This window comes from Manihot esculenta, chromosome 6 (assembly GCF_001659605.2).
Source record: "Manihot esculenta cultivar AM560-2 chromosome 6, M.esculenta_v8, whole genome shotgun sequence".
NCBI lineage: Eukaryota > Viridiplantae > Streptophyta > Magnoliopsida > Malpighiales > Euphorbiaceae > Manihot > Manihot esculenta.
This window is the reverse complement of record NC_035166.2, coordinates 4,148,638-4,175,029: the sequence shown is the minus strand read 5'-3', so window position 1 is coordinate 4,175,029 and position 26,392 is coordinate 4,148,638. Positions and strand designations below refer to the sequence as shown.

Genomic DNA, 26,392 nt, shown 5'->3' with positions numbered 1-26,392 from the left:
GTTGAGAAGAAACCTATATAAAGTTCGTCTTAGAAGTAGGAAGGCAACTCTCGATTCATCCCTGAATTCATCTCATCTCTTCTCATCTCTTGATTTATTCAGTGAACCACTTTCTTTTCTTCTTTTTATTTTTTTATTTTTATTTTTGTTATATCTCTTGGTGGCTAAATACTCTTTTTTCAGTTGAAGGTTAATATAGTTGAGATTTTATCAAAATTATGAAATATAATATTATTTTCTTTTCATCTTAATTTCTGTTTTTATTCTTTTATTATTTTTGAGGAACACCAACTTCATTGTTGTCTAATTAGGTATTCAAGAGGCCTATTGAATATCCTACCTAGACAATGTATTGCTAATTAACTCAAATAAATATGTAATTATTTAATTGAATTAATACAAGTAGCAATTAGCATATCTATTTATATTAAGAAATTTAGTGATCTGATTTAAATAATTTGCTTGCAATTATTAATCAAATTTAGATTCTTCTTTTCTTAAAATAATTTATTAATTAAATCTAAACGCTTATTAAGATTGTTAATTAATTTAACATTTTATAAATTAATTTAATCTAAAAAAAATTGATGGAATTTGCTTGTTTGAATATTATAACCAAACAATAGAAAATTAAGTGAGTTCACTTTTGAATCAATGGTCAATTGAAAAACCTTTCAACTTGGATTACCTTCGCATGAACTTTTAAATTAATTATTTATTTCATCATTCCATCACACATTTTATTTTTTCTCAAATTTTCTTGAAATTAAGTTTCCAATTGAAATTTTTTTTCTTCTCTCTTGTTTTAAACAGTTCTTCTCTTTTTTTCACTTGGCATTTGAATTAAATAAATTTAAAGTGATCGACACTCATTCATCCTATCTACGAGAATTATTAGAAAGGAAAATCAACTTTAATTGACGGATTCGAAGCCTATGAGAGACACATGGAAGATTGAGAAAAAAAGTCATATGAATAAATAAATCAAGTCAAATCCAAAAACACAATAAATTCATGCCATAAAAACCTAAGCCTGCAAGAGCATGATAAGAAAATTCTCCATTCACATAAAAAGACTAGAAAAAAATATTCTCTATTCAAATCCAATACTAGGAGTCAGGAGGAGAGATTTTTTCACTCACATTCAATGACAAACGAAAATTTTCTCCATTCACAATCATATTCATAACCATATTCAAGTTCACAATCACATTCAAGGGCGGGTGGAAACTAGTTACAAAATGCAACAGTTTACAATTTTCTTCATTCACAATGCTTTCCTTTGTAGCTTGCTAAAAACAGAAACAATAAAGGCTTTGAACCAATGTGGACAGCAAAAATAGTTGAACAGAAAGTTTTGTACATGTCCTATTCACACACCATGTACACCTCAATGATCCATTTATCAGATTAATTTTGGCAACTAAATTAAGAATATTTGATCTGATTCAGTCATCAAAAAAAAAAAAAAATCAAAGTTTTTTAGAATAAGACACTAATACAAGTCAGAAATTAAAGTTCAAGTAGTTCTGTTTATGTTTAAACCTTGTAAAAGCCAATGTGGTTGTTTTCTTTCCTGATCAAACGTTGTACTAGAGCTGCTCATTGGTGTTGTTGGGTCACTGCAATTCTCTCCTTTTCCAGACATAATTGATGCAGGAGAATCAAGCTCCTTAATACTCTTCTGCATTTGTTCAGACAATCCCAGTTCTTGATTTGTGGACATGATCATCTTCTTGCTGCTGGTGCTGCTTCCTCCAATGCTTAATGTTAGCTCCACTTCACTTTCTTGGTCAGAACCATTGTTGCTCATAAAGGGAATGAAAGAGCTTTTCCCAGCAGCCCAGGGATCATCAATGGCTTCCTCTGCAGCAGGCCTCTCAAGATCAAATCGTCCTGTTATCATTCTTATGGTTTCACCAGGGCAACTGCCACTTCTTTCCCTTGGGCTTGAGTCTTCAAGTTTAAAACTGTACATATAAGTGGTTTGGGTTGTGGGATTATGCTGGTTAATGTCTGAACTACGAGTCATGGGACTCCAGTACTTTTTATTCTGTTTAATTTCTTTGCTCAGCTCATTCATTAACATCTTCTGTACATTGTATAGCCTGTGGAGTTCCCTCACCTGCAAGTTTCAGAATCAGCTTCTTCAACTTCCTCAGTTTGTTTGTTAGGTTCCTGAGTTTTAGATTTTAAAATATGTAAACTACAATTTAATCCCTTAATTTAGTGAAACATACAAGTTAGTTCCAATATCTTTAAAGACAGCAGCTATTTAGCCCTTTTAATATTAGAAAACAAACCTTATCCTGAGAAAAACAATTAGGATTCCCTTATTTCATTCACGATTTCTTCGTTATAATTTTTTTCATTCGAACAATTTAATTCTTATAGTTTAAATACGATATGACAAATTATAGAGTGACTTAATTGTATTTCTCATGGTAGAGGCTAACTTTTTTTTTAATTAAATTATAAGAAATAAGAAGCTGGCTTTTAAAATGTAAGGACTAATGTGTAGGTTTCATTAAGCTACAAGGACTAAATCGTGGTTTACCCTTTTAAAATTGCAGTAGAATCTTGAGGAAATGTACCTGCTGTTTGAAGGTATCTTCATGCATCTGCATTGTCTTTCTGATGAAATCTATGTTGTTTTTTTCAGACATTCTATCTTTAAGAGAGCTGTGATGCTTGTCCAATCCAGTGATTTGGAAGCTAATATTCAACGCTTTAGTTTGCAAATAGTCAAGTTCATCCACACAATGAACACTAAAGCTTTTGCTCTTTGGTGAAGGTGGTAAGAGATTGAAGGCACATTCAAGTTTAGTTCCCATTCCTGAAATGATTTCACTGTCAAATTCCCAATAACCAAAAGAACTAGAAAGAGATAAATAGACAAGTAAAGCAAGAACAAAACATTGAGATCTCTTTCTTGAATTTCTACCTTATCTTTTAATTATATTTGCATAGCAAACCTCTATGTATGCAATTGTAGTCGCTTAGTATAATAACACAAACCAAATTTCCTTCGTTTTGCAAAATCATACAAAATTCTAACTTTTTTTAAAATGAAAATTTTTAGGAGTTGAATTCTTCTGGTCCAAACAAGAGAATTTAGTTTCTGCAGGAATTGGAGAGGGAGAGAGAGTATGTGAGTGAGTGAGAGAGAGAGAGAGAGAGACCAAAAATGGGTTGTGGGTCTCTCTCTCTCTCTCTTTATGTGGTTGAACATCACTATCCAAGAACAGTAGTCTTCATCTTCTTCAGGAAATGGTTTAAAGAATTACCCACTTCTTTCTGTTGCTTCCAAAGAAGCCATTTTCATATCCACTTGAAGCAATCACATAACAGTAGAAACTATTCCTCTGATTAATTCATTAATTTAATCAAGAAAAAAATAATCTTCGAATGAAAATGGTTAGCAGGAAACAAGAACAAGATGAGCTTCCAAGATGTAATGCAAAGTTCTACAAAAAATTCAAGAAACAGAAACAAAGAACAAGCAAATCTACATAAATTCTCTCATCATTTACCTGCAAGAAAAGATAATCAGATCTCGAATCTGTCCAAAGAAGCTCATCGAACATCTTCCTCCTCAGTCATTCCTAACTAAATTAATCCTGTCCAATAGGGAACCAAAGCTGAAAGAACAAGAAGCCAACTTCATTGTGAGCTTCCATAACTCATGATTCGAGAGAAAAATGGAGGGAGAAACCCAAGAATATTTGAGGGTAAATTTGGAGATAGAGATAGATAGATGAACAGTAAACAACACTCCAACAATGAATATCCCTTTCTTTGACAACCCAGAATTAGTCTTTTTTCTTTTTTTTTTTTCTCTCTTTCTCTTTATCTCTTTCTGTTTGCTTAGGGAAACAACAAAACAAACCTGTTTCTAAACAATTATAATCATGATCTTATAATTCAAGCTTGACAGGCTGTGAAGGAAACAGGCAAGAAAAAAGCTTGGAGTATATATATTTATGCACTGAGAGAGAGAGAGATGTTTATAGTATATATGCATTAATGAGTTTGCATACATTTGAGTTGGAAGGTGTACTGAGGGAGGGAAAAAGAGAGGTCAAAAGAGTTAAGGGACCACACAATTTCTTAAAAAAGAAAAGGCATTTATAAAACACAAGCCAATGTAGGGCAGTGAACAAGAAATTCCAGACAGTCATTGCAGCAAATCAAGACATATGCATGAATGATGGAAAGCTTGTGCATCTTTTCTTTATACATCAACAATGCTTTCCCCTGCTTTTTCTTCTTTTTCTTTTTTCCAATTTATTTGGCTATGTTAATTTTGGGGAATTTAAAATGATTACCATCATATAAATTATTAAAATTGGATTTCCATGTTCCAACAAATTTTAATTCAATGATATTAATATTATCTTTAGTGTTTTGTGTCTTAAATTTTAATTTCTCAATTGTACTAAAAAAATAATTTCTACATAACAGTTAAAAAAATTAAAATTATTTAATTGAGATTTATGGAAATTTCAATTTTCAATCCACCTTATTAAGGTGAGAAGTTTAAGAGAATAAAAATTTAAATAACAATAGATTTTGAAAATTAATAAATTGATTAACTTGTTGTAGGTTTCAATTTAAATCGAATTGAATTAATTTAAAATTTTGGTTTAGTTTTTTATTCATTTTGGTTTGATTCAATTTTTAATTTAAAAATTTTAATTATTTCAGTTCGGTTCGGTTTTGATCAGAAAAAATCAAAAAAACTGAACTGAACCAATTAATGATAATAGTATATTATTTTCAATAATACAGAGAGATTAGATAAATTAAAATATTCCAATTAAATTTTAAAATACTAAAAATAAAGTGTATAAAATAAAAAAATTATTAAAAATTCAAACCAAACTGAATCAGACAGATTCAATTCAATTCGATTTCTAACCAAAATCAATTCGATTTGATTTTCTAAATACCAAAATTTTAATCTTTAGTTTATCCAATTCGGTTTGATTTTAAACCGAATCGACCGAATACTCACCCTTAGTTTTGACCGTTATATGCCACCTATTTAGGGAACTAAATAAAAATCTTTACATTTTATAATTTGGTTCTCAAAGTTTATTGAAGTTACAAGTTGCTTATTCTCTAAAAAAGCCATAAACATCACAATAGCGGGAAAACTTCATTAAAAATTAAAATAATAATATTGTTATTTCAATTTTTTTTTCTTATTCTCTCAATCTCATCTTAAAATTCAAAATTAAATATTCAATAATTCCAACATCAAAATTTTGTTTTTCACAATATTAATTTTGAAAAAAATATATTTTTTTTCAAATAATAAGTTTTAAAAAATGTAACGAATTAATCTCAAATTAATTGGTATAAGTTATATGAATAATTTTCTCATCGATATTAAAAATTATAAATTTTTTTTATTTTATTCATGTTCTAGATCCTAATCTTATTTCAAATTATAATATCAAATATTTATTTAATAATTGTGCATTTCTTACATTCATCTTATGACTATATTATATTTTTTTATATATAGTTCAAATATTAAAATTACTTATGTGAATATTAATTTCTATTTTGCTTTAAAGTTTTCATAAGTTTTCCTTATTTGTAAATTAGAGAATGAAAACTTGAACATGAGTCTATCAAGTAAATGAATTATTGATATTATACAATAATCAACTAAAGAAAACTTCGATTTCACCGAGAGAAAAAACGCTTCAAGTCGACCTCAGTCTAGTTCAATTCGTCAAAATTTACCCTTTCAACTACAGGGCGAGACTTATAAAATGTTATCATTAACGGTTACAATTCAGCAAAAGTCTTTTACGACTGTAATCACGGAATTTTCGATTAATTAGCCGGTAAAATCCCTTATCAATGAACCAGAATCATCATCGTTGGATTTTTAAAAAATATTATAATTAACCACACATTTTTACAGTATAAAAACTAATAATCATAGAAATAAAAATATACAATTTTTATACAACTATTCAAGTTCTAAGCATTACAATACTCTCGCCTTACTCTTCAATTTATTGATTTAAGTATCGAAGTAATTGCCGCAAGCGCTACTCACCTCACGTTTTCTCTCTTATAGATTTAGCCAATTACAACGCATCTCTATTTTCGGATCACATCACATACATTAGTTAGGTAAGCAAGTTTTTATGAGTCTTACATGGAATTTAATTTAATTTATAAAACTTAGCCTATAAGCATTATTTGAATCTTAGAAATACTTGAAATTTTAATTAATTATGTGTTTGGTTAAAATATTTATAAGTTAACTTAGTTTTAATGTAAGTTAACATAAATACCCTCTTAATTTATTTATTATTTATTTAACATGATTCATTTTATAAAAAATAAAATAAATAAATACTTATAAAATCATGTAGATTTTAACTTTTTATGAAATAAAAATTTTTAAATTAAAAAAAAATTAAATTCTTTCATTCTAAATAAAAAAAATTATTTTTAAAATATCAACTAAATTAAATTTTTACAAAATTATATTTTAGAATAAACATGTGAAGAAAAAAAAACTAAGAATTTTTACTTTAGAATTGAAAGTTGGGATTGATAAATAAGAAACTTATGATACATTGCTTTCCTCCAAAAGCGAAAGGGGCAAAACTCATCTATCTTTAAGCAATTAAAAAATATCTTGGGACATTCAAATTCTCCATATGGGGAATTCACGGCCACACACAACATGCCTTGGGGCTCTATGCATCACAAATACTAATTCAATGCATTCCTAAACTTCATCTTTCTCGAAAAAACTTAATAGTGCGGTGAGCAATCGTTGGGTTTGGTTCTGAACCTAATAAATCAAAAACTGAAATTTTAGTATTTATAAAAATCGAACCGAATCGATTTTGGTCAGAAACCGAATTGAATCGAATTGGTCTGATTCAGTTTAATTTTAATTGGTTTCAATTTTTAATAAATTTTTTATTTTTTATACTTTATTTTTAATATTTTAAAATTTAATTAAAATATTTTAATATTAATATAATTTAATTACTCTATATTATTGAAAATAATATATTATTATCATTAATCGATTCGGTTCGGTTTATTTATTTTTTTTGATCAAAATCGAACCGAACCGAAATAACTAAAATTTTTAAAATTAAAAACCGAACCGAACCGAATTGAATAAAAAATCGAACTGAATTTTAAAATTAATTCGATTCGATCGATTTTTTCGATTTGAACTAAATACTGCTCATCCGAATAGTGCCCTCAATTTTAATAATATATTTATCGAATTTTAATAAAAGTTTTAAAATTAAATGTTTAAAATCATTCAGATTAAACTGTTTAATTTTTTTATTAAAAAACCCATTAATTAACTTAGTTTTAAAATTTAGTCAAATAATGTTTAAAATTATAAAAATTAAATTATATAAATATTCAACGTAATTAAAGATAAAACGATTAAAGAATTTAATTTTATAATATACAATAACATTTTAATTAAATAATTTTAAAATAAGAATAATTTTACTAATTCGTCTTTATTTCAATGTTACCCAATTAAATTTTTTCGATATTTTGTAAAATTGAACTTTTTAATTTTTCTGTTGTTAATCAACTTATTTTAAATTTAGTTAGAGAGATTAAATAATATAAATATTTTAAACTTACAATAATTAAATTATATATAATTAATATTATAAGACTAAAAAATATAAATAATACAAGGCAATTAATATCTTTTTTAATTATAGGACTAAAGAGTTGAATTTAATAAACTATAATAAGGTTTTAATTGAGTGAGTTTAAAATAAATTTATAAAAATTAAAAAATTTTATAATAATTTATCTATGTATATATACAAAATATATATTTCATAAGAAACTAAGAAATTTATAATTTTTTTTCCTAAAAATGAAAGATAAAAAAAAACAATAATCAAATTTACTTAACAAATTATAAAAAAAATAATTGTTAAAATAATTAATAACTATTTAAAATATCGATAAATAAAATTATCGATATTTATCTATAACAATTAACGACTATTAAAATAATTAAATCTTGTCGTAATCTTAATTTTAGAACAGTTTTGAGTTAATTATTATTATTTTTAAATTGAATCAATAATTGCTACTATAGAAAGTAGATTATATTTTATTAAAATTAAATAATAAAAATACTTGGCTTAAATTTTTTATTAATGTCTTCCTTAAAAAGTAATACATATACATATATATATATATGTAAAGAAGCTTATACAAGTCAACTTAGATTTAAAAGAAAAAAAAAAGAGTCCATCAAGGTTGGCTACATTAATTAGGTGATGGTGAGGAATAATGCAATTAGAAATTAATTAATAATTAAAAAGGTATATAGTAATACTACCTGTTACATGTGAAAGTGATTTAGATTCTCTTTATTAATTTTTTTTATACACTAATGTGACAGCTGCTCACAATGTTATAAAAAAAAAACAATCGTTTCATTCGTCCGTAAATATATAAAAAATATAATTATTACACTCACAGATTTAATTTAGTGTAATTATATTTGAATAAATATGAGAGATCTCGAGTTTTACTCTTCAAATCTTTAATTTTCAGTTTAAAAATAAAAAATAAAAAATATAATTATTATCTTGGATTAGTATTTTTATTTATTATAACGTTAATTTTAATTATGATTTAATAAATATTTAAATTTTTTAAAAATTTATTTTTAAATATAATTTAACTTTATAATATTAAAATTATATTTAAAAGTAAAGTTTATGGTTTTAAACTTGTATTTAAAAGTAAATTTTTTTTAAAATTAGTTATTTAAAAATAATTTTTTTAATTTAAGTATTTATTATGTTAAGATTAAAATTTAGTTTTCTGATAAGTAAAATGTTAAAATACAAGTGTATAAATATGTATTTTGGTTAATTATATTAATTAATTTAATTTATTATTAGAATTATTTTTTATTTATGCACACCCATTTTAAATCTAATTAACATAATTATAATAATTAATAATCAAATTTTATAAATTTAATAATACATTAAAGTATTTATATTTTTTTATATAATAATTCAAAATTGGTTGATAGTATCATAAAATTGTTTATTTTTATGTAATTAAATATTTATGTAGAATTAAATTTAGATTATGATTTTTTTTTTGCTTTTATATATATATATAATATGATGATGACTATAAATAATGTGTTAAGCATATTAAAGAAGTAAAAATTAATTGATTCGATTTGGTTTGATTAATTAAAATTGATTCGATAATTATTTATTAATTAAAGAAATTAAATCAATTAATATTAAAAATATGATGACTATTAATTTAATTTGATTTTTATTTAAAATTAATTTTATTTAATTTTTATAAATATTAAAATTTTAATTTTTAAATTATTTAATAATATCAAATCCACCGAATGCTGAAGTTAATATTCAATATTAGCTAATTAATATTATAATTAAAAGAATGAAAAGTATAATCCCCAAATCCTGTGAAATGATTTCATTCTCCAAGACAAAAGGAAAATTAATAATTTTCAAAAAAAAAAAAGAGAAAAATGATAATTCTCCATTAATTTAGTCCACTAGCTTAATAATTAAAACTTTCTTTTTTTTTTAAAAAAAAAAAAAGCTTAATAATAAAATCTCCTATATCCTTGGTAATACGCCATGTTTGTTCTATTTATTTATGATATAAATTCAAAGTATGATTAGTTGATTTAAAGATTCCAATTGTAATAATTTGAAGTTTATTCAATAAAATAAATAAATCTACTATTTTTTAATTAATTAATAAGATGCTATCAAATTTGAAAATCAAACTGCTTACGTTGCTTTCAAATACAACAAAATATTTAATTTCAAATAGTAAATTACACATAAATCCAACATTAATTATTTAAAGTTGATTTAAATGTCCAAACATCTTATGTCGCTTCTCAATTACACTTAATATTCTAATTTTGGATAATAATGATTAATTTTTTTATTACATTTCATAACAATTAAAATTTATTATTTAATCTCTATATTATAAAAAACTGATTAATTAGTTTCTCAATTTAAAAAATATATTAAAATATACATGACATTTTAAAAAGTCTAGTATATTTTCATTAATTTTAACTATTAAATATTATAAAAAAGTTTAAAATACTCTTCATACAGAGAGACTAATTAGTATATATTTTATAAGATTTTATATAAACTAATGATTTTTTTTAAGTTATAGTGACTAAATAATAAAATATTTAATGATTAAAATTAATTAAAAAATTAATTATTAAACCTTTAAAATATTAAAAAAATTTAATATATTTTTTAAAACAATTAAAATGAAATTGGTCGAGGAAAAATAGATTTCTTAAAATGATGAATGAACATAGCCGTTAGTAAATCTTCCAATAATGATTTAGTTATTCAACAAATAAATTTTATTAACAAAAGTCAGTACTTATCATAGAAAAAATTATTATTTAATTTCTATACATTAGTTGGTTTTTTAATTTTGAAAGATGTATTAATACGTTTCTCATATTTTAAAAAATCTATTGGTTAGTCTTTCCGCTAACTTTATCTATTAAGTATTTTACTATTTAATCCTTATAATTTTAAAATATTTATTAGTTGATATTTCAAGTTTTTAAAAAGTCTACTAATTAGTATCTCCGTATTAGAGGTATTTTAGACTTTTTTGCAATATTTAATAGCTAAAATTAATAAAAAAGACTAATTAATGTTAGATATATTTTAATATATTTTTCAAAATCAAAAGACTAACAAGAGATACTAATACATGAACTACTAAAGCCTAGAAGGCTGAATGGGCCTTTCTATGATTCAATCCAGACTAAAAAGTTCTCAAGATCCATTCCAGACTAAAGTTCTACTAAGACTCAGCTTTCCTTATTCTACTGGGACTCAATCACGTAATCCTACCAGGATAAGATTACCAACAAGTTATTTAAAGAGGCAACCTCCAGGTATATGATCTATCTAATCTTTTCTCTAAATTCACCTTGGATCCGCATCGGAGATTTTGCCCACCAAATCGCCCAGTATTTCTTGTTGTTTTGCAGATCCATTATCCGAGGGAAGGACTGAAGCAACATTAATTAGTGATTTATAAATCCCTAAAATTCCAAATCCCTTCTTCCTTTCCCATTATGTGATCCATAAATCACCAAGTTAAATTAAATTATTGCATTTTTATTTAATTTTTCTAAATAAATATAATATCTGCCTAAATTTTGGTTTCAAAATTTTAAATTTCAGAGGAAATCTTCATTGGAATCCATAATTTCCAAACTGAAAATTTTAGAAGAGTAAAATAGATTTTAAGTACATTTTAAAATATATGTTAAGTAATTTTCTAATATATATATAGGTAAAATCATGTTCGATCGTCGAATCCAAAGGTTTGGCCCCTGAATATGGTCTTAAATGACTATATACAAAAGTCACTTAACTCGAGAATAAACCAATTACCTCACCATACTTCGTTCAGAAGGTAACCTTAGCCCCTTTTTACTGATTTTCAACGCGATTTTATCAAATCTCTTCATTCTTTTAAAGGATTTGAACTTGGTTTCAAAGTTTGGGTAAATTTGAGCTTGGATTCCTTTTGAAGAACTTCAAAGTCTTCTTAGAAGTCATTGTAAGAGGTAATCTATCACTTCTTATATCTTTTTGGAATTGCATGAATGAAAAGACATGTAATAGTCTTTTCTATGAAAGGTTCAAGATGTTTCTGTTTAAATTAAATTAGATATTGGTTTTTCTTTCCTGAAACCTTGTTATTAGATAAATCTTTGTAAGATTAAAATGTATGTTTGTATTTTTGTGATTCTTGAATTATTTTAAGTTTATTAAGTTGATGTGGTATGTTTCATCAAAGTTTTGTGGAATTTGGAGGTATTTTGAAGCATATGAGATATATGTAGAATCAGGTTTGGCATTAAGCCAAAATCCAGGTTTGGGCACCAAACTCATGTTCGACCGCCGAACCTACATGTTAAGATAACATGCTTTAGCCTTCATGAGTGCCTCTGTAAATAAATGTTTGGATTTGTATAGGGACTTTAGGCTGCCAAACCTACTGTCGAAAGTTCATAGTTTAGCCGTTTTCAATTATTTTTCTATGTATTTTATAATATGCTTTTAGGGGTTTCTTAGGATAATTTTAAGTTATAAAAGTTATGTTTGGTCCCTCATTTGAGTCCATCTATGTAAAATATAACGTGAGAGATCATAGAGACTAGTAGTGAGGTAACTGCTTTTCAGCTTAGGGAGTGTCTACAAGAGGTGAGTAGAACTAAACTTAATTTTATTTAAATTGAATCAAATAATTTTAAGTATGTTCATGCATCATGAATGTCATGAATGATCCTAGATTATTTTTTTATTAAATCCACGAATATGTTGCATTGTATATTTAGTTGTTATATTGGATGGATATTGGATAACCCACTAGCTCTCATGATACGATATAATATGTTTATATAGGACGGATATGAAAGTCCAAATCTAGGCTCATTCTATATCTCTGACATTATGTACGTGAAAGACTAAGATGCCCATTCTATGCTCCTAGAATTATAGATATATTTATACTTAAGAGGAAGTTCTAAGGAGTAACTATTGTGGGGTGGGCACTATTAGATTCAAGTGCATCTTTTTATGGATTGTTTATATTGTGATGCATAAATATGAACATTTATTAAACTAAATTGTTTTATACTATGTTTCTACTCACTATACTATCATAGTTTATCCCTATCCTCTAACCGTAGGTTTACAATATTAAAGTTAGTTGCGGGCTTCATAGTAGAGTTATATTTATGTTAGATTAGTGGACATGTAAACTAATTGATGGTTGGATACGAATTGTATTATGCCACCATTTTAGTGTGTAATTCCAATTATGTCTATGATCTCTTATTTAAATAAAATTTTTAAATTCCTATATTTTTTCTAAAAGTGAACTCTGTCGTATGTAATGATGATTATACTGAAGCATTTTATGAGGGCTTCTAGTATAAGTTTATGTTTTATAGTTATGCTTATATATACATACCGAGTTTGACTCATGATAATATTTTATATATATTTTTAAGATTATATTGGGATTATATCAAGTGTACAAGGATGTATAGTAGACTTGCTACGGGTTTCAATGACCTTAAGTCGATATGAACCCTGGCGCCGATAACGGTTTGATTTCAGAATCATTTCAAATTGGTATCAGAGTGCTAAATTTTTATGGTCAGACCTACAGTGTTAGGCTTATAAATGTTAGAGAACAAACACAATTAGGAAAATACATGTCCATTAAGGATAGGATATAGTGTCCTGCTCTATTACTCATTAGGCTATTATAGCTTATCATTCTCTCCTAATCCCAAATTTGTAGGATTAGAGTTAGCTGCGGACTTCGAAGTATAATTACATTAACGTTAGATTAGTGGACATGTAAACTTGATGGTTGAATCATAATTATGCTATGTCCATATTTTTAATGTGTAATCCCAATTATATTCTATGATCTCTTAGTTATGTAAAAGTTTTAAATTTCTATATTATCTTTGAAATGAACTCTTGTGGTATATAATGATAATTATATTGAAGCATTTAGTGATAGCTCCTAGTATAAGCATATATTTTACAGTTATACTTTTATGCATATACCGAATTTGATTCATAATAATGTTATATATATATTTTTTAGATTATATTAAGATTATCTCAAGTATATTAGGATGTATAGTCGACTTTCTATTTCCTACAAATTAGATAATCTCAAATCGTTTTGAACTCTAACGTAAATAGCAATTCAGTCTCCGATTCATTACAATAAATATCACATGTATATATGTCCACTAAAATTATATATGTACATAAAATTTTCGTATGTTTCAAAAGGAACTAATTTTATTTTTTAAGTTAAAATCTACAACATCATAAACTTAATTGATCTGATAGTAATTCTGATTACTTTTTCAAGTATATTTAAGATAAGAAGAAAATGAGAAAGATTTGGGGTTTTGATGTCCCCATTTTTCTATTTTAAAATTAGTTAATTTCTACTATATATTTCTCAATTATTGTCATAGTTCTTTAGACTTCCATTTAAAAAAAGGAAATAACCAATTTATTTTATCAATAATATGGATTATGTTTGTCCGTGGCCGACAAGATTAATTCGAAGTGATTGGATAGGAATCTCTGATCTCTGAACATGTGCATGTAAGCCAAGTGCTAATCTTTGTTATTACCCAAATAATTTTCTTCTTTTTCAGTCAAAATATGGATTCAATAATGTTTTGGGACTGTCAGGTCTTATTGTTTAAAATAAACTATGGGAAAAAAGGAGTGTTTCTCACATAATTTTTAATTTGTTTAAAAAAAAATTCTCCTCTTAATTTTAAAAAACAAATTATTTACTTATTTATATTTTCAATCATAAAAATTAATTAAAAAATAAATAAATTAAATTCTTATAAATATATATTTTTCAAATAAAAAGTAGACATGAGAAAAAGCACCTTCAAAAAATAGTGATATTTATGTTTCGTGCATCTATGTAAGGGTGAGTATTTGATCAGTTTGATTTAAAATTAAACTGAATTGAATAAATCAAAAGTCGAAATTTTAGTATTTATAAAAAATAAATCAAATTGATTTTGATCAAAAATTAAATTAAATCGAATCGATCTGATTTAATTAGATTTGATTTGATCGGTTTCAATTTTTAATAAATTTTTTATTTTTAATATTTTAAAATTTAATTAAAATATTTTAATTTTAGTATGATCTAATTTCTCAAAAATAACATATTATTATCATTAATTAATTCGGTTCGATTTTTTTAATTTTATTTTATTAAAATAAAACCGAATTAAAATAATTAAAATTTTTAAAAATAAAAATTAAATTAAACTGAAATAAATAAAAAATTAAATTAAAATTTTAAATTAATTTAATTCGATTAATTTTTTTAATTTGAATCGAATGTTATTATATCTACTTCTATGCCACGAATCTTTAGATAAGCAAATAGACAACAAAGTAATAATAAAAAGGCTTAATTCTCTTATTCATACATGATAAAGTCTCTATTAAATAAAGGCAGAATTTGGAATCTTAGTTATGTGTCATTCTCCTTATCCTGAATTTTATTAGCTGTAACCAAACATCTAATTACAAGTCTCACCTATCTTTTCAGTTCAAAATGAAGGTGTGAACTAGATATGATTCTCAATTGCTTAGGACCTTATTGCTCTTGACTTAAATAAATTGGATGGGCCCACAATGTGCGAAACCCACTAATTTCATTGGTTGAATTGAGCAAATAGACATGTTATAAAGTTTTATCATATTATATTCTTTGTGTTTTGAAAGATTTCTTTAATTCAGTCAAAAAATGATCCTGAAAGGTTATTGATACCTTGTTGTATGTCTGTCTGATTGTATTTATTCTTTTAGCTTTTGTGGTTATTACAGGGGTTGATCCATCTGCTTCATTATTGGCTTTGTGTGTTATTGATTTTCTCTGTTTCTTTTCTGTTTGGCTTCTCATACTTTATCCAAATGGAGAAGTTGTAATGATGAGTTTGTGATTTTACTTTGTGGATGAAATAGATAATTAATTAGTTGAGAATGTTTAGGCTGCGCTTAGTTAAAAAAATAATTTTATGTTTTTTATTTTATTTTTTTATAAAAATTTGAAAAAATATATTCATTTCATATAATAATAAAAATTATTTTCAATTTGAAAAATATAAATATGTACAAATTATCATTATTTTTGTAGAAAATATGTTAATATTTTTTTATAATACTTTCCCTCTTAATTTTTATATTAATTTAAAATAAAGAGAATATTAATTTAAAACAAAAAGAAATTTTTATACATATTTAAAAATATAAATATAATTATTAAAAAAATATATTTTATTTATATAAAGTCTATCTGTATACGAATTTCTATATTTTTCACTAATCATATTTTTCAATTTTCTAATATTACGAAAAAAAATACAAAAAACAATCATGTTAATGTTTTCTTTTTAAAATTTTAAAAATAGAAAATTTATTTTCTATTTTCTGATTAGAATAAAAAAATTAAAATAAATATATTTTCTAATTTCTGAAAATAAGAAAATATATTTCAGAAAGCACACTTAAAAAAAAAAAAACTAAACATGCTTTCAGGATTTAGGCTTTTTAGCTCAATAGTTTGCTGATTAAAGAAGCAATTGACTCTACATTTGCTTTAGTAGTAACATGGAATTTTGAAAGGCATCTTTTTTAGGTATGGAAAAGCAACTCCACTTCTAGATTGTGATATATTAAAAATATTTTTTTATTATTCAGTTAAAATGTTAAAATCAATCTACTTATAAAAAAATTTATTGAAAAAGAGAAAGTTGTTTTTTTAAAAAAAATTAATTTAATTTTATTTTTTAATTAAAAATTATTTTTCTAAATTGTTGAAAATATTTTTATGAAAAATACTTTCATAAAATAAATGGAGCCTATATAAAAAAACGATTCCTTTTTTGATGATTTTACTTTAAGGCAATTACTGCTAATTATTGTTATATTTGCTTAATCAAATTCCTAAATTAAATTTATCTTTTGATTTTAGTGATTATTTTTTTAGTAAAAAAAATTAAGCCTGTGAGAATTTAAATGCATATTTATTCACTTGATTAAAATCATGTTAATTTATTAAATTAATAAATTAAGTCAATAGATTCATATCGAATTATTTATTTATTTAATTAGATTATAAAATTTAAATTGGTTCTTGAATGGACAACTCAATATGACTTCAATAAAAATTAATTATAATCGAGCCGTATTCAATTTAAATTAAAAAATTTGATAAAATTGAATTAATTTAAAATTTTAATTTAATTTTTTATTTATTTCAGTTCGATTTAATTTTAAATTTTAAAAATTTCAATTATTTTGATTCGATTCAGTTTTGATCAGAAAAAAATTAAAAAAGCGAACCGAATCAATTTATTGATAATAATATATTATTTTTAATAATATTGAAAGATTAAATTATATTAAGATTAAAATTTTTTAATTAAATTTTAAAATATTAAAATTAAAATATAAAAAATAAAAAACTTATTAAAAATTTAAATCGATCAAATTAAATTAAATCGATTAATTCTATTTAATTTAATTTTTAATCAAAATCAATTTAATTTAATTTTTATAAATATTAAAATTTTAATTTTTAATTTATTCAACTCGATTCAATTGTAGAACGTACAGAATATTCACCCTAAACTATATCATTACTAGACTTGAAAGGAAAGAAATAAATTAAAAGAAAAAAAAGCAAAAAGCACCCATGAAGAGAATATTCTAAAACATAAACTTAAGAACATGAGTTTCCAAATTCAATGTATAGGATTTGAAGAGTGATTTGTCAATAATAATAATAAAAAATTTGAAAGGGGTTTGGTTCTCAGGGACCCAAAAGGAATCTCTCCATTTTTGGAGCAAAGCTTATCTTCTTCTCTGGATCCAATGCCCTCTCTCCCATTTTTTAACAATATCTTCTCATCCCACGTTGCTTTAGTGCGAATTTGTTTATTTATACTATTTTTATATTTTTAGAGTATGCATTCATTCGATTTATTTAAAATTTAATTAAATTAAATATATTAAAAATTTAATATTTTTTAAATTAAATTAAACTAATTTTAAATAAAAATTAATTTAAATTAAATTAATCTAATTTAATTTAATTCAATTTTATTTAATTAATTTAAAATTTTTAATAAATTTTCTTTTTATTTTATTTTAATTATTATTATTATTATTAGCGTCCCATTTGTCCTTTAGTACAAAGTACCAGATAAGGATCAATATTCAGTCGGTTTGGTTCAAAATCGAATTGAACCGAATAAATTGAAAATTAAAATTTTAGTGTTTATGAAAACCGAACCAAACCGATTTTGGTCAGAAACCGAATCGAACCAAACCGGTCTGATTCAATTCGATTCGGTTCGGTTTGATCGGTTTTGATTTTTAATAATTTTTTTTTATTTTTTACACTTTATTTTTAATATTTTAAATTTTAATTAAAATATTTTAATCTTAAATATGATTTAATTTCTCTATATTATTGAAAAAACATATTATTATCACTAATCGGTTCAGTTTGGTTTTTTCGATTTTTTTCTGATCAAAACCGAACCGAACCGAAATAATTAAAATTTTTAAAATTAAAAACCGAACCGAACAGAAATATATAAAAAACTAAACCAAATTTTCAAATCGATTCAATTCGGTCAGTTTTTTTAGTTTGAACCAAATACTGTTCACCTATCGGGTGGATGTACATGTAAGAAAGCAAAGAGCATCATTTTAACAGATTGGCCTTCACATTAAAATAAATGAATAGTTGAAATGTTGATCAATTATTTAAAAGAAAAAGAATTTATATTAGTTTATATATTAAAATATTTTTTTTACAATTTGTAATCAATAAATAATTATTAAATCTAAAAGTTTATAATTGACAATGTCCTTCATTTAAATGATTTTTTAAAATATGATTTTATTTATAATTATTTTAATCATGAAGTACTTAATTTTTAAAATATTATAAAACGTTTAAAATTAAAACTTTACTTTTTTTTTTTAAGTTTCTGACATGAAAAGATAAGTTAATATCCAGTTAATAAAATAATTGATGAACTTTAATTTAATAATATTAAAATTGTATTTAAATCTTGTAATTAAAATTTTAAATAAAACCTTTTTTTTGGAAAAAAAAAGCATACCTCACCTAATTTGGTCACATGTAAGGGTATATTAATTTGGACAATTTTGCATAAAGAATTTGACAAAAAGGAGACAAGAATCTTATAAGCTTGATCTCAATGCCCTATGTTGTGAACAATTTGTTAGCCCACATGTTATGCCGGGGATTTGGGCCTCATAAATCATTTTCTTCAATTACATAACATTTTCTCACATCCTGCCATTCACAAAATTTTCTCTTGCTATATGATTTGATCATAATACAAAACTGTGTTATAATTAGTTATGTTTCAGCATCCATGTCCAAAATATGGTAGAAACACGACTCTACCACCCAGTTAATTCTGTTCCGCTTAGTCCCTATTTCATGGCCATATATCTTTCAGGCTAAGGAATGGGAAACCTTTCTCCTATTACATGAATCCAATTTTCATTTCATCTGGGAAAAGCCATTTATAAGAAAGAGAAAGTTAGGTACTGTTAGATGCTCACGACAGCTATTTCAATACTTCGTCAATATATTGAAGAATAAAGAGAACATAATAAATTACATAGAACTTGAATAGTATAAAAGAATAGCGTGATCCTTTTCTTTTTATATTGTATGAAGATGAAAAAATATATATATAATGATGTGGTCGACTACTTGATAAAAGATATCGTCAGCTAATAGGTTGATGATTCCACAATTACAAGCAAGTATAATGGAGATACGCTGAATTGTGCTTAATGATGATGAACCGAGTGTTTGAGGTGTCCGAATCTTTCTTTTTTCAAGTGGGATCATATTTTCAACTTATCATATTCTTATTATATTCTTACTATATGCCCTATTTTGTGGTAACAATTCATAACTTATTTTGAGTGATTGTCAAGTTACACCAGTCTATTGTGATAAAAATATTTGAGTAATATTTTTCTCTTATTTGAATTTTTTTTATCTGATGGATATTTTATGTGATTAGTAAAATTTTGATTAGCTATATAGTTAGAATTAAGTGAATTTAATATAATTGGACTTCATTTATGAATTCGTGTTATAAGAAGTATTTTGTCTGAAAATTAGAGGAAAGCCTGGGCGCATCAACCCTCTTCGTAGTGTATAAAAGTAATATTGCTTCATGTACTATATTAATATTTTATACAGTGGAAATCAATTTTCTCTACTTAATAATTATAATAAACAAAAAAATCCAAATTTAATAATTTTAGTAATTTTATGTATAAGCTAAAAACTCCATAATTGAATTATTAATTTTATATTGCCTGATATTGATTTACAAAGGCTTAATATCAGTTTCACCTTTGCCATATTGATAAAATTCAAGGGTTAATGCGTTGATCACTCGATCGGTTTGATTTAAAATCGAATCGAATTAAATAAATTAAAAATTAAAATTTTGGTATCTATAAAAATCGAATCGAATTGATTTTGATCAAAAATCAAATCGAACCGAACCGATCTGATTCAGTTCAATTCGATTCGATTTGATCAGTTTGAATTTTTAATAAATTTTTTATTTTTTATACTTTATTTTTAATATTTTAATATTTAATTGAAATATTTTAATTTTAATATAATCTAATCTCTATATTATTGAAAATAATATATTATTATCACTAATCAATTTAATTTGATTTTTTTGATTTTTTTCTAATCAAAACAAACTGAACTGAAATAACTAAAATTTTTAAAATTAAAAATCATACCAAATAAAATTGAAATAAATAAAAAATCAATCCGAATTTTTAAATTAATTAAATTCAATCGATTTTTTCAATTTGAACCGAATACTACTCTCTTACTTAATCATAAGTCATCAATTTATTTATTTATTTTAAATAGTAATTTAATTTAAGCATTCAATCATTAATATATATTTAATTATGGATTAATCGGTGGGTTCAGATCCATGAGCACTAATAATTGCATATGAGTTGTGGGCTTATTCTTCAACTGGCAGCATTAGGCTCCTCGATCTAAAACTTAGGAATTCATTGAAAATTATACAAGACATTGGGATATGGATTTTTTTCTTTGATAAAATAATGCAATTTAATATAATTAATATGTAATAAAATGAATAATATAATGTAAATGTCATTACACTCTTATGCTTTGCTGCAAAATAAAATTAAAAGTTATATTAGGTAATGATAAATTTTATATTTAATATTTAGTTTATTTATGATGATAATTAATAGTAGTGATAATAAGAGAAATGCTAGCAACGGTCACTTGAAGGAATGATTATCTAACTCTCTACATCCTATTGGTTGAAATATATAATTGATGATTAATTAAGGAGAGAACAAATAATAATTAATATAATAAATACATTTCAATCAATAGAATGGAAAGTGTTTGATAGTCACTTCTTCAAATAACTATTATATATCTATGGTTGAGTGGGGCGAGTTGGTGGTTGTCGTTGCAGTCAAGTAGTTGTGGGCGTATGAATTCTCCATGCTGATTAGGATCTCATCTTCCCATAACAGTATTACGAGATCCAAATATTTTATTTGCTTGGTGAAGAGCGGAGGAAAAGAGTTACCTTGATTAGAATAAGGACAAAATAAAGGACGTGGTTGAGCGATATACCCTAAATAGAGATTCATTATCTTTCATAAACTATGATCAAACGGTTTAGGTTCAAGATAGCATATACAAGAAAATGAAGGTGTTAAACACCCTTCTCACTTAGAGTTTACTGCTAAAAACTAGCACCAGCCCCCTATATGTATTTCTTATATTCAGCCTTAATGTATTTAATGAGAAATCCCTTTCAACCATAACATATCGTATATTTATATGCATATAGATCACACAAATACTTAATTTAGGCGCATCCATTTAGCCTAAGGATGTGAAGTCATTACTTAACTTTCATGTGAGATGATTATGAAGTTGCTTTAATAGTCAAGTTCCTAAGTTGATTACATGCTATGGTTCATTTTCATACAAGAGTGGATAATACAAAACCCCAAAATAACAAAGCAATATAAAATTCCAACACACAATAATATCAAATCACACGCTGAAATTAATTCAGATACATTCTACTATACACAATAAATAAATAAAAACATAGATAATCTAATAAGAAATAAGAATAGAATCGCCACGAAATTACTAACCTCGATAAGATACAATTCTTGATACAATATAAAGTTAACTAAAATACTCGCCATAATTTTATTAACCAAAGAAAATAATAATTATTTACAATGATGTATGAAAGTGGAAGCCAACATAAGGGTCTTTTTATAGTTCTCCAAATTCTAGTTCTAGTGGCAAAAGACTTGATTCCAATTAGAAAGAATTCTTGATTAAACAATCAAACTTTCGTAAACAGAATTATAATAAAAATTCTTTTCCTAAATTGACTAGGAGAATTTTCTCTCCTTATAGGTTGCATGACTTCCTACTTAAAATAAGTTTAAAATAACTTCAAGTAAGTCCATTAAAATAATAGAAAATATATAATAAAATTTAGCCTCACTAGAATTTAGCCTGAATGGGCTACATGACCAAAATATGTGTTGTATGCCAAGCGTTGCAGCTCTTTGCTTCCTTTGAACCTATTTAGCTCATGTTCAAGCCCTCCAGTAGGTCCTCTTGCATTCCAAACTTGGTCATCTTGTTGCTTAGTGAGTTGCAAAGTATTGCAAATAATCTTCCGTGCATATTCCTAATAGTTTTCATCTTGATTATCTTGCTTCCATCTATGATAATTTGATTTTATATGATTCAAAAGTTGGTTTTGAATTTCGTAGCTAGTGTGTTTGAAGATTGTTGAAGCTCTTGTGTGCTTCAATTTATTGAAAAGTAATGCCCCTTATGCATGCATCAACTTATCCCTCCTCAAGATAATTCATTCTCAAATTAATAACCATAATGGCGAGAAAATGATTAATATATACATACTCATCTCCATATTGGTTTTCATTTTCAACAATTGCAGCAGCAACTTGGGTTTGTTAGAATTGATCTACTAAAGTGCTTTCTATACAACTTCTTGACTTTCTTCTATAAGGCAATCTTTCGATTCAGAATCACATTCTTCGCTGTGTTCAAATTGATCTACATCATTATTGGTCGTTCTTTCATCCTCTTCATAGATGGCTCTTTTCAAGATCTTCATAAAGTCATTAAAATTTATCATGTAATTTTCAAAGGATTGATGGAGTCTCCTGCCACCATCTCTTCTTTCTTTCCTTTCCATCCCGAAACAAATTCAAGAACACACAAAAAGAAAAGTTGATCTTCTCATGCTCTCTCACGTGTTTCTCTTGAAAAGGGGTTTATGCTGGCTCACAAGTTAATTTTTACCCTCTTATAAACTCTCCACTCAAGCTTTTTACTTCTCAATTATTCAACTTATGAGTATTGCACTTTGAAAACAATACTCAATATGAGACTAATAAAATTGTACACGATAAAGTATTAGCATACAATGGCAATAAGTATGCTAAATATGTAATTTAACGAGTAACATGCAATACCTATATCACTCTATGTTTGTGGAATGCCAATAAATAAAAAAAATTAAAAAAAATGACAGTTTGAAACAAAACACTAATTTGAAAAAATGAATTTTGCACTCCCTTAACAAAATCCAAAATTGAACCTAAGCTCATATCCAATGTTTGATAGCTCTAATGTAATGCTCGATTAAACTTTGATGTTAAAATTTCAAATTTCTAAATGAATTTCCATTGGAATCCACAATCTCAAAACCATAAATCTTAGAAGGGTAAAATGGATTTGTATAAAAGAATTTTAAGTATTTTGAAAATGTGATTTGAGTAAAAAAAAAAAAAGAATTTCAAAATTTTAAGGTTCGGCCCTTGAACCTCTCAGGTTTGACCACTAGACATAAGCTGAAAGACCCACCTATATAAGATCTTCAAACCCGATTGCGAGAGAAATTTCTCTCCCTTCGAACATAGGTAAGTCTCACCCTTCTCAACCTTTCTTTCTACTATTTGTTTTTAGTCAATCCCCTCACTTCTTCAAGTGATTCTTTGGTTTTGAAGATAAAGCGTGGTTTTGAGGTTGAACTCCTTTAAAGCTCTCTCTATTTTTTCCTTCTCAAAGTGTAATATATGTTGAATCCCTCAAGAGGTAAGGATTCTATTCTCAAACTTCTTTGATTTTAAAGCATAAAAATTCCATTTATGATCTTGCATGTGAAGGGGTGGGCTTTTAAATGTTGCATTTATGTTTTTGTATTAAGATTGGTTAATTTTATGAAAGTTTGATTCTCCAATGTTTGATGATTGCATGTTGTTCTTTTTCTTGTTTTTAAATTGTTTTAGGACCCTAGAATTGATGTTGAGTAGTTTTTAAGTAGTTATGTTAGTTTGGTTGCATTTTGAGGGAGAAAAGGTTAGAGTAAAATCAGGTTTGGCTTGAAGCCAAAACCTAGGTTTGGTGAGACAGCTATCTTTGCCTGCCACAAGCGCCTCTGAAAGTTGGGACTTTCGAGTCTATAAAGGGCTTTCGGCCACCAAACCTGCTATCGAAAGTCTCTTGTCCAACCGTTTTTAGTCTATTTTCTATGTGTTTTTTTATATGCTCTTAAATGTGTCTTCGATAGTTTTAAGAGCTGTAAAAGTTATGTTTGGTCTATCATTTAAGTTCATCTATATAAGATTGGGCTTGAGAGATCATAGAGGTCAGCAATGAGATAACTGCTTCAGAGCAAGGCTTGTGTCTGCTAGAGTTGAGTAGAACTAAACTAAACTTTTATTTTTAATCAAATTAGATATTTTAAGTATGCTCATGCATCATGAATACCATGTATATTTGAATAGGTTATTCTACATTAGATTCAAGAATATGATGCATTGCATATTTAATTGTTATTGTGGATAGATGTTGGATGACCCACTAGCCCTTGGGTATGATATGTTATGTTATGTATGACGGATATGGAAGTCCAGATTGAGACACATCCTATACCCCTGGCATTATGTAAGAAAAAGATTAGGGTGTCCATTCTATACCCTTGGTACTAAGAATATGTTATGTTTAAAAGGAAGTCCTAAGGAGCACTCGTTGTGGGCCGAGTACTATTGGATTTTATGGAAGGTTATTGGTGACAAGTCCATCTTGTTGCGATTTGTTTGTATTATGATGCATACATGTGAGTATATATTTTATAAAACTATTTTATGCCATGTTTTTACTCACTAGGTTATAGTAGCTTATTCCTTTCCCCTAACCCCATGTTTGCAGGATTAGAATTTAGCGTGGGATTTCTACAATTTCTTTGGATATAGTTCTCTATGTAGTAGTTTAGTTGTGGACATGTAATATTTTATGTTATAGTATTGTGCTTTGCTCAATTGTTTTGTTATGAACCCTTTGTCTACGATCTTAAGTTGTAAAAGTTTAAATCTCAGGTTATGTTTGAAACAAACTGTGATATGTAATGATAACTATATTGGAGTATTAGATGAGCGCTCTAGTATAAGTTTATGTTTATAGTGATGTATGTATGCACATATCGAGTTTGGTTCATATTATGAATATTTTTTATGTATATTATTTTTAAAATCCTATAGGGGTTGTATTATATAATACAATATATAGTAGGCTTGTTACAGGCTCTAATGACCTTAAGTTGATTTGAATCATATCACCGGTAGCAGTCCAATTTCTGGTTCGTTACATCTAAACTAATAAAAACCACCTTAAAATCAATGCATTAGGCACGTAACAATACCAACAACTCAAATAAGTAATTTTAGCCAATATATGTGTCAAACAAATTGCAAAGTTGTCATTTTTCTTACTTTCAACCTCAATCATGAATTTCTTTTTCTCTTTTTTTTTTAATTTTTTATTTTTACATTAGAACTTGCAATAATATAGAATTTAGGAAAAAATATAGCATGTGAAACGATAAATAAGCTATCAAAATAAGAAAGTAAAACAACTTTAACGAAATGAGTATAACAGTAATTACAACTATGAAATTGAATAAGATAATAATGAGGACAGATAAATTGGAAGTTATCTACGACTTATGCTTTGATAAAAATTGATGTGGACCCTAGATTAATAATGCAATCTAAAATCTCAACATACAATAATATTAAGTCACACGTTAAAAAATTTTGATGCATTCTACTATACCCTTGAATAATAAACAAACAAGAACGTAGATAATCAAATTAGAAACAAGAATAGATTCGCCATGAAGTTACTAACCTCGATAAGATGCTAATCTTTGATATAAGACAAAGTTAAATAAAATTCTCACTATAATGTATGGAAGTGGCAGCCAATATAAGGGTCTTTTTATAGCCCTATAAACCCTGATCTTAATGGTAAAAGAATCAATTCTAATATAGGAACGATTGTTGGTCAAACAGTCAAATATTTCTAAATATAAATTATAATAAAGATTCCTTTCCTAGATTGACCTGGAGAATTCTCTCTCCTCATAAGCTGCACGACTTTCATACTTAAAATGAGCCTAAAATAATTGCAAATAAATGCATTAAAATAATTAAAATATACATAATAGTGCATTTTGACCAAAATGGGCTACACAACCAAAACAGGTGTTGTACTCCCC

General features: G+C 25.7%; 1 protein-coding gene across 1 annotated transcript; it reads right to left on the bottom strand.

The window, feature by feature from the left end:
• Positions 1–994: 994 nt before the first annotated feature.
• LOC110617133 lies at positions 995–4,033 on the bottom strand. The gene is made up of 3 exons (XM_021759742.2): positions 3,534–4,033; positions 2,595–2,836; positions 995–2,125 (listed from the first exon to the last, which is right to left on the bottom strand). Exons 2-3 carry the CDS (start codon positions 2,832–2,834, stop codon positions 1,520–1,522), a joined length of 846 nt encoding a protein of 281 aa, XP_021615434.1. The 5' UTR covers positions 2,835–2,836; positions 3,534–4,033; the 3' UTR covers positions 995–1,519.
• Positions 4,034–26,392: the final 22,359 nt, after the last annotated feature.